This window comes from Salarias fasciatus, chromosome 9 (assembly GCF_902148845.1).
Source record: "Salarias fasciatus chromosome 9, fSalaFa1.1, whole genome shotgun sequence".
In the NCBI taxonomy this organism is placed as follows: domain Eukaryota; kingdom Metazoa; phylum Chordata; class Actinopteri; order Blenniiformes; family Blenniidae; genus Salarias; species Salarias fasciatus.
In genome coordinates this window covers 7,336,046-7,351,690 of record NC_043753.1, presented here as the reverse complement: position 1 = coordinate 7,351,690, position 15,645 = coordinate 7,336,046, and the positions used below count along the sequence as shown (strand labels likewise).

The 15,645-nt window shown below is 42.6% G+C and overlaps 1 protein-coding gene across 1 annotated transcript in view; it reads right to left on the bottom strand.

The window, feature by feature from the left end:
• The window catches only part of sh3kbp1 (SH3-domain kinase binding protein 1), a 35,421-nt gene that overhangs the window by 13,167 nt on the left and 6,609 nt on the right, over positions 1-15,645 (bottom strand). The window contains exons 3-7 of the mRNA XM_030099630.1: positions 7,913-8,027; positions 6,015-6,121; positions 5,365-5,506; positions 5,180-5,256; positions 3,603-3,692 (exon numbers count right to left, since the gene is read on the bottom strand). Of these exons, the coding sequence (XP_029955490.1) occupies positions 3,603-3,692; positions 5,180-5,256; positions 5,365-5,506; positions 6,015-6,121; positions 7,913-8,027 (531 nt within the window). The remainder of the gene's footprint in view (positions 1-3,602; positions 3,693-5,179; positions 5,257-5,364; positions 5,507-6,014; positions 6,122-7,912; positions 8,028-15,645) is intronic.

The following is a 15,645-nucleotide window of genomic DNA, read 5'->3' as shown; positions in this document are numbered from 1 at the left end:
AAGAAACAGAAAAAACATCGGAAATGTTGGATCTCTGCAAGGAAAGACTGTAGAAAGTAACCGAAGACGCTATAACCAAAGACAAAACTTTAAATGCCGCACAAATACTTATTTCACATGTCGTCCCATATGACCCCAACAACCTGCACTGCCCCCTACTGGATGTCTTGACTAACAACATACATACACACGCATCAGTTTGTGTGTGTAAAGGAAGTATATTTGAAACCTTAAGACCTGACATTGGATCTATAATACCCTATTATTGTTCTATTTTTTTCAAAATATATATTCTGTCTTTTTATTTTACACTGTTCTCTCTGAAAGGTGACATAACTTATTTAATTTTCATTTGAATTTTATTCAAAGCTACTATAATTGAATTTAGGATAAATTGATGTGTTTTTCTATTCGTCTGACCTGAAAGCACTTGGATCCAGACCTTTATAAGGATAAAATATGTCTGTCAAGTCGAAGGAAACGTTTAAAAACTAAACTTACAGAGCAAATTTGTTTCACGGCAAATCAATAACAACATTAGGTTATTTTGCAACTAAATTACCCCTCAAACACGCTCAGAATGAGAAATTAGTCAAAACTTGAGCAGAGACATGCATATTTTATGCGGCGAATCAATTATTCATGATGTTTTTGGAGTGAATCCCTCACGCTGCCCTTCTGCAGAGGAGGCGTCTCTGAGGTGGATCATGAGTCAGCGCTCAGACCGAAAGGACTTATTTTAAACTGTAAACTCAGCTGATCCGACGCCACGGTGACTTTGAGTCACGGCGAGGGAGAAAAAACAAGGGAAAAACAGCAAACACTCCTCAAACACTCCTCCCTACAGGAGAAAAAAAAACTCACCAGGTGTCAGATTTGAATAAAACAGTAGCAGCAAAGTTGAGTGAAGTTCTGCCGTGACTCAGCCGGACAGAGACGCTCCCCCTCTGTACCTCCTCCGGAGCTCCTCATTAGGGAGCAGAGACTCCGGGCTCGCCATAAAGCAGCATAACAGCCTGCCACACAGCGGGACAGGCTGACAAACATCCTCCACACACACACACACACACACACACACACACACACACACACACACACACACGTACACACACGTCTGCAGGAGGCTCCGTCGCCCAGTATGCAGGTTTTCACACACTGATTCACTGCCTTCACGGACCAAACTGACCTCATGAGCTCCAAAAACTCTGCACTTCTACTCATGACGACGACCTTTCACTGCTTCTTCTGACTGATAACGACGCCAAACATGAAGTATTGTCAAAAACCAATAATACATATGATTATAGCAGGATGTTTTATTGAAACTCAGTGAAAAATGTTTCAAATAACTTAAAAAACTATGAATGTGTAAATACATGGTGTTTATACTCTCGATCAAGCCTTAGATTGTTTTTTTTTTTCTATTAAGATTTAATGAACCGAAGTATAAATATCTATAAAACATGTTGGTTGTTTTAGAGGAGACACACCACAATTAACTATTAAAATACATAAGAAGCACATCGAGAGGCTTTAGTTTGATTGTAGTTTAAAACTCGGCATAAATGTAGTTCTGATCAAAAGTGGGGAAGTAATTTCAGGGAGAGCAATTTAAAATGTGATTCATTACACTTCAGTAATTACAGATACTTCAACATAGGAAGAGCACAAATTAGCAATTACAGCTAATAAACCAGTTTGGGTTCACTAAAATTCTGCTACTTCCGCAAATTTGCCGATTTCAGTGTTGTTATTGGACTTTGAAATGTTAAAAATTACAATGAAATGCTGGCACAGAGTCCAGAAACGGCATCAGGAAAGTGTGAAGCAGCCTTTTAATGCTTCCGTTTATCAGACAATACGACCGGAGCTGCTGTAATGATCATGATCATGATTCAGATCCTGAATGATTCACTTCAGAAGAACAATGTGACTCTGAGAAAACCACTAAAAGGATGTGTATCTTCCATCAGTCTGCATTTACTGCGACACAAAGTCAAAAAAAATCCACGTTAATGAACCAGAAACTCTTCCATCGTCCTCCGAGCAGACGGAACGTCTGAGACGTCAGCCTTGGTAGCAGCTTCACACAGAAAAACCTCCACAGGAAGAGGAAGTGAGCCTTTAATGCCGTCGGTACAACTTGGAAATGAAGTGTTGAGCAAGTTTTGAATTCTGACAAAACCTGGAACTCTGGCAGATTTCTTAACTTCTGAAAGACTCAACAACTCTCGAAAGTTCCGCAAACCTTACAAACCTCACGAATTGTTACTGCGACAGCTTAGAACTCAGAGAGATTCCAGAACTCCCACAAATGCTTGAAACTGTCACTCGTTCTACAACTCTGGCGAATTCTCGGACTCTTATTAAAAAAAAATCTATGACTCTCACATGCGCAACATCTCCCACAAGTTCTTGAACGCCTCCTTATTCTGAACCTCACACTTTCTGCAGCTCTGACAAACTCTCCCAACTCTCCCTAACTCTTGACCATGAGAGATTCCCAAACCCTGACATACGACTGAACCCTCACAGACTCTAGAACTCTCACAAATGCTCAGATTTCCAGGAGCTGCCACCTCAGTGATTAACAGACCTCTGACTGCAGAAACCGGATAAATCCCTGACTGAAAGGAGTCAGCAGAGCGCTGAGTAATCCTCAAACCCTCGTGGCGGCAGGTACAGCAGCTTAGATTCCTCTAGAGAGAGCCGAGCGGAGAGAAGCGCAGCCTACCGTCCTCCTCTGGTCTCCGGCCACACTGAGATGTGAGTGTGGACGTCAGTGAAAATCTGCATTACCTCCCCTCCCCTCCTCTCTCTCTCTCTCGTTCTCACTTCTGCTTTACTAGTCAAATCCCTGCAGGATGTGTGTGTGTGTGTGTGTGTGTGGTTGTGTGAACATGAAACCACGTCCTGCGCTGTAAAACTGAAGCAGAAGAAGAGGAGGAGCCCCAGCTGGGACTTCCTTCCCTGCCTGCTCACAGCACAATGATCATAGTATTAAAAAATGTATGAATAAAGAAGGTGTATGTGCGAATTGAGCGTGTGTGTGTGTGTGTGTGTGTGTGTGTGTGAGTGCATGAGACGTCCTGTTTGACCTTCTTTGTAGCGTTCAAAAGTAAGACTTATGCGGTCTTTGAATTAGTTTGTTGAGATCCAAATGCTTGGTGTTGTAACATTTATCGTTCGTTTAATTGAAGTTTCAATCTTTACAGTTGAAGAAACATCAGGAATGTGCTTCTAGGTCCTCTGTGTTTCAAGTGGAAATGCATTGTTTTTGCGTTTTTGTATTTTTATGCTGCAATGTTCTGAAAACGACGCAGTTTAAAGAGGCCGATCGTTTTCGGAAAGCTCCACCTTGCGAGCCGCTTTCAAGAAGTTGCATTTTCAGTGACTCCAAGCACCGCTGTCGTCTAAACACACACCCAAAATGCAACAGAAAGTTTTGCTTTTTCACCGGAAATCCGTCGTGCCTTCGTGTGTGAGCTCGCATCCATCCACTCAATCACCATGATGAGCACTGGTGTGTGTGTGTGTGTGTGTGTGTGTGTGTGTGTGTGTGTGTGTGTGTGTGTGTGTGTGTGTGTGTGTGTGTGACTCACCTTGTCAGCCTCAGAGTCCAAGTCCATGGAGCGAGGTCGGAGTTTGATGGCCTGATCTTTGAAGATATCCCCGAAGCCGATTCCTCTGATCTAAAGAGATGTTCAAAAACACACATTAATTCAAAAGAAAAAAACAGATGCTCTCTGTTTATTTCCTTATATGTACATAAAAGTGGAAAAAGGTCTTTATAATCCATCAAAATTCATTAATCTGCATCTGAGTTTATCAGAGAATGTAAAGTTAAAAGGAGTTTTACGTCTTCGGTTAGTGTTAAATTCAGCGTTGTTCCTGTTTGAAGTCTGGACCTGCTGCATTCTAATCTGCTTGTGTCTGTCTGCGTCGCAGACGTGAACAACTGTTGCCAAAATATTGCTAAATCTGCAACTTCCATTTGCCCCCGACGTGACCTCCGGTAAACGAAGAGTCTGCGGCTGAAAGTGACCCTGCAGGACGAGCAGAAACGACCGCGGCTCCTCGTCTGCGTCGCTGCTGCAGGAACCGAGACGGATCTTTTCTTAGATTCAGTTTTCAGCGAGTTTTGCTGCCGCTGCGACGCAGGAAGAGGAGCCTCGAGGGATGTAAATGAACTACGGCGGTGAGACATCCTCTTTTCACTTCGTGTTTTCTCTTTAAAAATAGAATCATCAGGACGTTTCACTTTTCATTACAATTAAGCACATATTTTATATTGAATCTGGTCAGTATTTATTTTCATGTGGCATAAGTTGTGTAAATTCTTAATATCAGTGAGGCAATACGAAAGTGGGAAAATTAATTTTTTTTTTCTAAATTTATGATAATTCAAAGAACATATCAAGATTAAACACGTGCGGCCAAATTCACAAAAATCCAGAATGAAAGGAAAGCTGAATTGCATGCAGATGAAAACAGACTGCTCTGTTTTGCAGGTGATTTACGCAGGAACTGTTGAAAACTATGCGTTTGGACTTGAAAAGTTATGTTATGTTTTCATTTCAGAAAAGTTGCACGTTTTCATGGCAGTGTTTGGAAATGATTTAACGGAAAACAATGTAGTTACCATGACGGGCCATGGGTTGGCGCTGTTTCTTTGTTTTGTAATGACACCACACACACAAACATGCTGCAGAGAACAATCCCTTATAAACTACAACAATGGGAGTTCACAGACATCCGTAGACAGGTGGCCAAGTTGGATTGCTATTAGGAGGACTCAACTCTCAAAAGTTGCATTTTTTACCATTTACAGAGAGATGGAGCATTTTTGGAAAGTTGCATTTCCACAGAGCATTTCTGAAAATCGGGTTTTCCCTCATTTCCACGGAGAGGGAGAGTCTTGTACAGGCTGAGTTTTCAGTGGCTCTGAGCCATTTTGTTGTGGAAACAGACCACAAACTGCTGCGAAGGTTTTACGCTTTTACAGGATAACATTGTGATTTAAAACAGAGCCTAAGAGTCAGTGTTAAAATCAGTGTTTTGCTTCATCCATGTATGAAAAAGCCTCCACCCAGTCCCCCACATCGTACTGGTGATGTCAATCTGAAGTTACAGAGCACATAAATCCTTTATTGGTATGATTCAGTTGTGGATTATTTACCTTCTTGGGCTGGATTTCAGACCCCGTCTCTGATCGACTGTCTCCTCCGTCACTCTCACTGCCTGGGCTGTCTTTACCTACACACACACACGAACACACACACACACACAGGGAATATTGAAGAATTCACTGCAATCAGAGTGAAACTGCTCCATTTTAAAGGAGTGTTTAGAATGGAGGCTCACTGCTGCGGGCGTGGCGCTCCTCCTGCGAGGTGGGCGTGTCCAAACTGGGCGTGTCCGACTCCTTCTGGATCTCCCTGGTGAAATTGGACGGAAACATTCCCGTCTTCCCGTTGAGAACCCCCTCCCACCAGCCCTCCTCCACCTGGAAGAAGAAACAAGAGATGAAGCTCAAAGCAACTGTTAAACATTTCAACAGCTAACATGGAGTCTGAAAATAGAAAAACACTCGCGAAATGACAGATTTTGCTTCTTGTATTCAAACTCAACATGTCCTGAACACTTTCTGATGTCTTCACTTTCTAATCAAAGTTAGGAAAAAGCATCAATACTTCATGTGAATAGCATATTGTTCTCTGCATGCATGAGTGTTTGGTATCAATACTGAAACAACAACCAGTGCCAACCTGTGGCCTTGCATGCTAATTATATTTTTTATTAATGTTTCTTCAACAGACGTCATTTTTAAAACATTGCCATGTAAACGGGCTTTCACTTGAAATATTGTCGAGCAAACAAATTAATGCAACCAGGCGCCATGAAGCATATTACTGATTTATGGCATGAAAAATAGTTTATTTGTGTCTGTGCTGTAAATTTGGACAATGTTGCAAAAGGTCCAGAGGAAAATGAAAAAAAAAGTGTTCACTCACCTCGGCGATGACCTCGATGACGTCTCCGATCTTCAACTCCAGCTCGTCTTCATGCTGAGGAACGTAGCTGAACGCAGCCTTGCATCTCCGCTTCCGGATCTGCTCGCCTGTCACACACACACACACACACACACACACACACACACACACACACACACACAAAGATGCTATGAATTTCCTCAAAATGTAAACAAAAATTAAATCTTCTATACTTGGCAGCGGCACGGAATTTGGGAAAAATGAAGTCCAATTGCAGTTTAAAGGATGGATCCCCGACATATTTTTAATAATACATCGTTGTTGATGATATCAGTAATAATGTTTTTTAATTCAAATATGTTTTTCGTAATAGTTTTCTATTTATTCTTCTTCATCATCATCCCCATCACTGTCAATCTATTTAGATATGTTACGTGTTTAAGTGGTCTATTCATTCTTCTTGACCTCTGACCTCCCTGTTTGTGGGCAGTTGACCCAGCAGAGACGGTGGACACGTCCGGCCGGCCTGGCGGTGTTTTGTGATGAACTCATTTGCCATCATTCATCATCTCTGCTCTTCACTCCTGACTCACAGTCCTCACCCCAGCTGGGGCTGTGAGCTGTGAGGCTGCAGTTCCTGCTTCCGCCACTGGGGGGCTGTGCGCCGTGAGGCTGCAGTTCCTGCTCCCGCCACAGGGGGGCTCTGCTCCTCTTCTTTGTGTGTCTGTGCAGTCATGCCAGGCAAAGACGCCCAGAGCAGGAACCTTTCCACTGAGAGGCTTTGTGGGCCATTTGCGCCTCTTTATGGTCATTTCACTGCTCTTTGTCGTCTTTTATGCCTGTTTAATGTCTCATTCTCGCTGCTTTGAACCATTTTTATGCTCGTTTAATGTCATGTGGAGATATCTGTGATCCCTGCAGTCCTCTGACAGGCATCACCAAGTCTCTTCATGGTCATTTTGCCACTTTAACTGAAGTTCTCTGACTTTTTCCCTCTTGTGGCCAATTTATGTCTCCTGGTAGTTTTTCTTTACTTTTTAGTTGTTATTCCTTCTTTATGGCTTCAGATTTCTGCATCTTTATAAAAGAGCTAGAAGGAGTATAAGTTATACTCCTTCTAGCCGAGGCATTTGGCATCACCCTGTATTCGATTTTGCACTTTTCAGACGAACTTTGCATGTTTAAACCACTTTTCATGTCTTTAAGGTCATTCAGCATCTGGCATTTATTCACAAAAGTCTCTCTTTGAGGTCATTATACATCTCTACTTCTTTCTTTTACATCATGATCATCATGATTCAGAAATGTTAGCAGGTTTATAAGGTAATTTTACACTTTTTGTGATGATTTTGTTTCTGCTTACAGTTATTTCACATCTGTCAGTATATTTGCATGCCTTTCAATCACTATTTTTGGAAGCGTTTCAGATCTCTTTAATGTTATTTTGCATTTGTTCATGCTGGATATCGTTTTGTATCTGTTCGTATCTTCGTTGATTATTTTGCATCATTAGTCCTGAATGTTTCTGGTGTCATTACACAATTTTTATCCACATTTCTGCAGATATTTTCCAAGTTTTTGGAGTAATTTAGCGTCATTATGGGTTTATGGCATATATTGAGCAGGCCTTTTCGATGCATTTTTTAATGTCTGCTGTCAGTTTGCATCTCTCTTTGTAGTTTTTTTCTTTTTAACCAGAAACATTACTAATCATGTGGAAATGCTGCAGCATCAGACTCTGATCCAGACACAGCAGCTTTCTCCCTGTGCTGACAGTGACTCTGCACACCATGTGTAGATTGTGAATGCGTGGTAAACAGACCTTGACCTAAATCCCCCCCCCAGCCTCGTCACTCTAATAGGATCTGTGTCTGAGCCCGGCTACCTGCACTACCTGGTGAACACATGACGAGCCCCACCTTTCCTGCCCGGTCGCACGCTGGGGTCGGACACGGGGCTGGCCCGGCCGTTGGACAGCTCGGACCTCATCATGCCGGCCTGTCCTCCATCACGCTTCCCGTCCTTCTTTATCTCCTGCGGAGAGGCGGAGGAGGTTATCAGTGAGAGGAGGGGGGCACAGGAGGTGAAGAAAGACTCTGAAAACGACAGCAAAGCTACATTTTGAGACAGAAAACTTTCTCTAAAGAGTTGGACGATCAACATTTTTCAGCTGGGATCATTTTTATGATCGAAGATGCAGCTCATGGTGTCCAAAACTGAAGATTTCCAGTTAAACACGACCAATTAAAACTAAACATTTACAAAAATGATGCAGTTTTCTTTTAAATTTCCACTAAAGATTCCATTTTTAAAACTGAATTTTGCTGCTTCTGACATATGCAGAAAAACTTCAAGATCTCTTCTCTTACACCAGCAGCTCCCTGCTAAACTGATGCAATTCTACATTTCAAATAAAGACAAAAATAGAACTTTTTTATTGCACTTTATAAAAAATACAAAAATGTGGAAACGCTGATCTGAAATGAACTGATTTTCAAATTTCAGCTCAAACGAAAAAAAACCTAAAAGCAACCTGAAATCCATTTTCTGAAACTAGACATGAGCGCAACGTAAACAAACTGAAACCCTCTGGTGATACAGCATAAAAGTCTTTGCCTTGGACACTAGAAATACAGAAAATGTTTAAAAGACAAACTCAAACTCTTCTGTGTGTTTTCAAATAAGAAAAGTGCAAAAAAAGCTACATCACAACTTCATAAAAATTAGAATAAATATGATCTACTCATTGAGGGATCTTTTTAGCAGGTTGTGTTTAAACCTGCTTTAGATTAATTTAAAACATCTGGACAAAATAGTAATCTTACATTTTTTTACCAGATGTGGAGCAAATACAGATGTGGATAAACTGCAGTGAAACGACACAGAAACGCCTGCAGAGAAGGATTTGCTATGAATGGGTGAATGTGACCAACACTGTGACCAGTAAACATGGATTGGATGCAGCATATTTGCTGAGCTGTGGTTGCGGAGCAGCCCGTGACCTCAGGCGACCCCCCCCCAGTGTTTACCTGCAGAAGCTGCTGAAGCTCAGACACAAGCACAAACAAACAGGAAGCGGCTCCTTTCCCCTCCATATTCCCCGGGAATCACACACCAGGAAAGCTGACGTCTCGCCGCCACATTCATCCTGACAGCGTTTCATAAGCTCTGGCCCGTGGCGAGCGCGGCTCAGTGGAGCAGACGGGTCGGCCGCGCTGACTCAGAGCGAGCCGCCGCACGCACACGCCGGCCCAGTGTCGCCCGGTGCGGCGCCAACGCCTTAATGAGCCCCCGATCCAAAAATACCAGAGAGGAGACGTTTCCTCGACAACAACAACACTTGCAGCTCCGCATTAAGACCCAACGAGATCCAGTCCGTTTTACTTCAATTACACAAAATACAGACTTACAGGTCCATATGATGATGATCAGCTCGCCAACATCAGTGGGTTCCTCCAAGATCTGGCATTCATACTCGGTTACATAAAGTAAGCTATGAATGAAACATGAGAACGCCCCGCTGCTAAAATCTAAAGGTTATGCTGAGGAGTAAAACGTGAAAGTTTGGTTTCAGTACGAACTGCTGAGCGAGAGATTTTAAGAAAAACGCAAAAGAAAAATGCACCTAATCGAACAAAACCCCTTTCGAAGGTCAACTCTCGATATAAAATCTTCTGATTTTCTTCATGTAAATGACACAAAATCATTGAACAATGAACTAAAAACTAATTTTAGGAGGACTGGCATTAAAGGAGACACGCCGAATGGCCACATGTTGACTACAAAATTGCCGTATTGACCGTACAGACCAACATACAGCTTTAAAGCTGGATTAAATTACCAAACAGCCACACAGAGACAAGAAAATGGACAGAAATAGATATAAAACACCATCAAAGAGACATAAAATTACCTTAAAATGCCACAGAAACAACACTGAGGTGCCATATTGGCACAACAGGACACAAAATGACACTAAAACAGCCCCGCAATGGTAATAAAATACACAAAATTAACAATAATAGACAGAAATGCCCTATAAAAGACATGGTATTACAGCCAACATGAAAATGGCTAAAAACAGACACAAACCATCAAATATTGACACTCAGAGCATAAACAGACACGTAAAGACGTGCAGACAACGATAAGACAACATCAGACCACCAAAGAGACGTCCCAAAGTCATAGAAAATGAAGAAATATACATACAAACTAATCTCAAAGTGACACAAATTATCTTAAAAGGACAAAATAATCTATATGGGAACGCCAAAGTGACCCTGGAGACGCACAATATGACTCTTAAAAGGCACAAAACTGGCAAAGTAATGGTCCAAATGACACAAACAACAAGAAAACCAGATGAAAATGAGACAAAGATTCAAAATGACCACAAAGTGACACAACGCTCCAAAAACCAGATGTAAAGCTGTGAATCTAAAAAGGCAGAATGATCAACTTAACCATTGAAAGAGAGAAATGACTGTACAAATATGCAAAACTACATAAAGAGGCTCAAAATAGCTGGAAGAAGACACAAAATGGAAATAAAATATCAAATTAACATACACACATGATCAAAAAAAGACAAATGATGAAGAATGAAACACAAAGAGAAATAAAGAGGGTGATATGGAAATGATACCAGATACGACACAAATGACAAAAGCAGATGTGAAACAGTCAAATAAAGTGACGAGAAGTTACTTATTAAAAGACTATAAAAACACAAAATTACCACAAAGACACAACATAACCACAAGACTAAATGATTACCTTAAGAAAAGATTCAAAACAACAAACACGTCAAAGAAAAACACACGACAACAAGACAAAATGACCTGGATTGTAACACCCCGCCACATTTGAAGCAGCAGCAGCCGTTGCTGCGCAGCGTTTGTCTCCCGGTCGCACGGCGTTACGTAACTGCAGGTCCAATTCCCCTCACATCTGCTAAGTGGGCTAATGCAGCGTTAACGACAGACACATCGATCCTGCAGGCGCAGGACGCGCTGCCTGTGCACCTTACATGGATTCATTCGGAGCGCGCACACACACACACACACACACACACACACACACACACACACACGGCGGAATAGAACAGAGATGTAAACCCACGCAGTAACCGTTCGGCTGCCTACAGCCTGGAAGAGGCTGCTCGGCCTCATGAGAAGAACTGCATTAATTCTTAAGGGATGAAAGATGTAAAACAGGTTTTATTGCTGCTTGAATAATGGATGTGCGCGCCGGCTTTCCTCCGGAGGGGATCCAGAGGAAAAACCCGGCAGGAAACACCTGCATCATGCCTGTTCTGTCCCCAAAAAGATTGGTAAAAAGCCTTGACAGTAACTGCTGGACATGCTTTGTCCCCTATCAGGGGACCTCTGACCTTTCCTCGGCGTAGATAATGCAGAACAATGCAGAGAATCAAGCAGCCTCTGTGTAGGAGGATTCCTCCAAACAATCCCACATACAGCACAGAAAGAGAGAGAAAAAAAGAAAAGCAGCAGGAGGAAACAGAGTGTGACTGTATTGAGAAATGCATTATTTCCTCCGTTTCATTGCACAACTCCCCGTCCACCGCTCGCACTCGAGTCAAAAAACCTCTTCATGTTTTCACTGACGCTGTCCATCACGAAAAAAAGATCACATAAAAGAGCCAAATTCGCCCATCTGGCTTCGAGCATACAAGAAACGGGAACCGTTTGGACAGAAAATACCATGAAAATGTTCATTTTCAGCATTTGATGATTTTAACATGAAGCTCAAACTGCACCGTGTCGTCCCTGAACTGAAAACACACGATTTACCTTTACATTTATAGCTATACTAAGTTTTTAACAATGTTGGTGTATTTGCTTGTATCATTGTTAATAGCGTATTGTTCTCTGCACACGCGTGCATTTGATTTCATTACAAACCAAACAACAGCACCTACTCCTGGCTGTACACACTCACTGCATCGTTTCTGTGCAAATGGTCATCATTTTCACAACGTGGTAAAAATGTTCTGAGACGAAAACGCTAAAACATTATGTCTGACTTGAGAACTGTGCGAACAAGGCCTGGGAGGTTTTCTTTTGTGGAAATAAGATTTAAAAAAAAAGAGAAAAAGTTGGATTTTACTGTAAATGTAAAACTGAACATTAAATTCCTGTCAAAAAAATGTGTTCTGAAGAGGACGAAAAACTCTTTTTCTTTTTGGAGACATTTCTCTTGCTCTGTCAGTTACATACAGTCGTAACACAGGTTGTCCTCTGGTACTTTAGCACCATTCTATCGTCATACAGTGACATCTAGTGGCCATAGATGGTATTTACTCTATTATTTTTTTCAAATATTGATAAACGTTGCAGCTGCACAAAAAAAAGTGTGAATTACCGTCCAGAAAACAGGGTGCCAGAGTAGATCAAAAGAAAATGGGCTGAAAAAAAGAGTAGAATTTATGATTTTGACATTGTCAAAATGTTAACAAAACAGTGAATATTTGAGAAGAGCACTGCAGAAGAAGAAATGGGGAAGAATAAGCAAAACAGATGCAAGAAGAGCTGGAATTTAGGTGAAAGAGCATTATTCAGTAGGAAAAAGGGAAACAGTTGATAGTGTAAGTAGATATGCTGAGTGTGGGTAGGTCTGTGTTTATTGTGACAGTGTTGGTTCGACTGTTCTCCGTCTGAACCTCCAACAACGACACCGATCCTCACATCAACCCAGAAGACTCCCGACTCGAAGCGTTTCCCACCATGTGACTCCAATCTGAAGTGATTTCTGCTGGCCCGCCGAGCGCCGGGGTCACACGGCTGCAGCGCTTCCAATAAACAGGATATCCTCGAGTCTGTTCACCAGGAAATCTCCTCGTTCGGCGAGCTCCTGCTGCTCGCCGGGCGGCGGCGGGCCGCCGTCGACACGGTAATCAATTGGTAAAAAACTGCGCCGTTATCAATGTTTGGTTGGAGGATCTTGACAAAAACAACTGATGTGTTTGGAAGATGCGTGAAGAGATCAGGAGATCTGGAGAGACGTGACATTTGGAGCTGGCGCTTGTGAAGCCGCTCAGCGCCGTTTGCGAACGCTAACCTCAGTGTTTTCTCATCTACGATGTATGAGAGAACAGTCAAAAACCACAACGCAGGCAGCTGGAGGGCGGGCTGCTCGCATGCCATCACTTCCCGTCACTTCTTTAACCTGCACATGTCCACATCCCCCACTTCCTACGCACACACACACACACACACACACTCACTCACAGATAGATTCAATGGTGTTGCTAAGCTTAATGTCACTGATTCCCATAACTGCAGTCTTGTGACGGAGCGGTCTGGTATTAATGCATTACTCACAGCCTTCCTCTGTGTCACACACACACACACACACTCACTCACACACACATTGTCCGGCTCTGACGGTGACATTCAGTCAGCACAAATAAAGCCAAACACTCTGACAGTGCTTGTGCTCCTTTGGCCCAGTGCGTCCGTTCGCTCGGGGCTCCGCGGCGCTTCTTCTACTTCCCCCTTCGTGAGCCTGTGAACCAGATACTTCCCCTTCTTCTTATCACGGTAAACTCGGCTCACACCGACCACTGATAAACTCTGACACTGATCTGGCAGAGCTGCGGCAGAGGCTTCAGTCAGAGTCGCTCTCCTCTGTGATAAGGATGAGGAGGATCTCTATCTGTTGTTCCAAGCACGTATCTCTGCAGCTGCTCCCGAGCTCACATTTAAGGGCATGACTCGCTTAAAATCCTGCATAAAACATGTCAAATCATGGAAACAGATGGTGCTTTTGGTGAGCGTGCACTTTGCAGGTGATTTGCAAACAAAACGCAGAGGAGTCGAACACGTTTCAGTTCAGAGGCCAAGAGCAGCCCAGTTTCATCTGGAATGGGCCGAACTGGTTAAACAGTGTCCTATTAACCTTTGAATTTGACCTTTGAAGGCTTTTTTTGGGTTGTGGTACAGAGTAAATGTGATGGGAATGTCTATATTTTCACAAACCGAAACACTTACTACGTAAAATGAGGAGAATGTCAACATCAAGCCAGTTTTAATGAAACTTTCTGGAGAAAAATATTGTGAAATGTTTAAAAAACGCTGTCTTTCTGACAGCAGTTTCTGCGGAGGAGTCTAATGGGTCGATGGAGGAAGTTATTTAAAATATCAAAGCATTACAGTGAATAAATGCAACGTGGACGTTTAAAAAAAGTAAATATAACAAAGCTGTGGTGAGCCAGCTGAAGAAATGCTTCTCGCCACAATAAAAAGATTGAGTGTGTTTGTGCCGCTTCTTCAAATAGACCCGTGTTTTCCTTCCGCCGGCTGTTTCTTCATGTTTCATGATTCCGATCTCAAAACGATCCTCAGCTCTTTTGTATTCTCCTCGCTTCACCTTCTGTCTGAAACAAGTTATTATGTTCTCATATATGAAGGGATGTATTTATATTCTGATTAACACATTTTAAGAAGCTTCTTTCCTCAGCCTGTGCGTGTAATTTGACACCAGCCTCCTCTGCGCTGTCTGTGTAGTAAATCCACGACGAGCTCAGGACAGCACATTCAAACTGAGCAGCGGTTCTCAACCTGAGATCCGTGGCCCCCTGGATGGTAGCAGCATGAGTCACATTCATTTTCAGGAAGTTGGACTTTCAGTGACTCTGAGCGTTCCGTAAATGGAGGAACAGATCAATAGGCCTAGAAAAAAAAACAACAGTGCATTCCACCTGTCTGTCCTCGCCAGTCGTATTTCCTGCTTGGTTTCGTCTGATAATGTTCTGAGCTACAACTTTGGAAAGACTTCAATGGCATTAATGATAATTATAATCAGGAAAATGTCTTTTCATTGTAAGCAGAATCCATATTGAGATATTTTATTGATGCAAAAGTCCATTAATTTAAAAAAAATGTACATGAACATGAGTAAATAATCCGCTTAAAAGAAAAAAACAGAGTGAGTATGTTTCCGTTTCATGTTAACATATGTGTTTCTTTCGCAGGTTGCTTTTTTTTCTCACCAGACTAAAACCGACCGTCAATTTAATCGAAGAGGAAGTCGCGAGGTGTCTGCCGCACAGTTCCGCCTTTGTTTTTTTCAGATCCTCTGCAGCATGGCGGGGGGATTAACCACCACCCGATTTAGACCCAGTCTGAGTACAAACTGGGCTTCTTCAAACAGACGCCACAGCGCGGCCCAAACAGCAAGAAAGCTGAAATACCTGACATCAGGGCGGGGGCGGGGGGCATAAAATCTAAACACTTAGTTCTTAAAACCTTCATCTGTGCTCATTCTTGTGAAATAAACCAGATTTATTTATGAATATGATGCTAATTTCTGTTCATTTTACCTCAATCTGAGACCAAACTGCCTCTCACCTGTGCTGAACATGACCAAAGGTTACTTAGTTACTACAGGATGATCGGGCCGAATTCTGCCCCGATCTTCTCCTCCCGATCGAAGCCGGCAAAGGTCCGATTGTCGGGAGTATGCAAATGAGTTCGGGTCCAATCTTCGTGGTGTGTGCGGTGTGTTCAGAGAGATTTTTTCCGGTCGGAGCCGCTCGGGAGGCGTGGGAAGGGGAGATCGTAGATAATGAACATGTTTAATATTTCTGATCGCAAATCCCGTGGTGTGTGGAGCCCTGCGAGAGGAG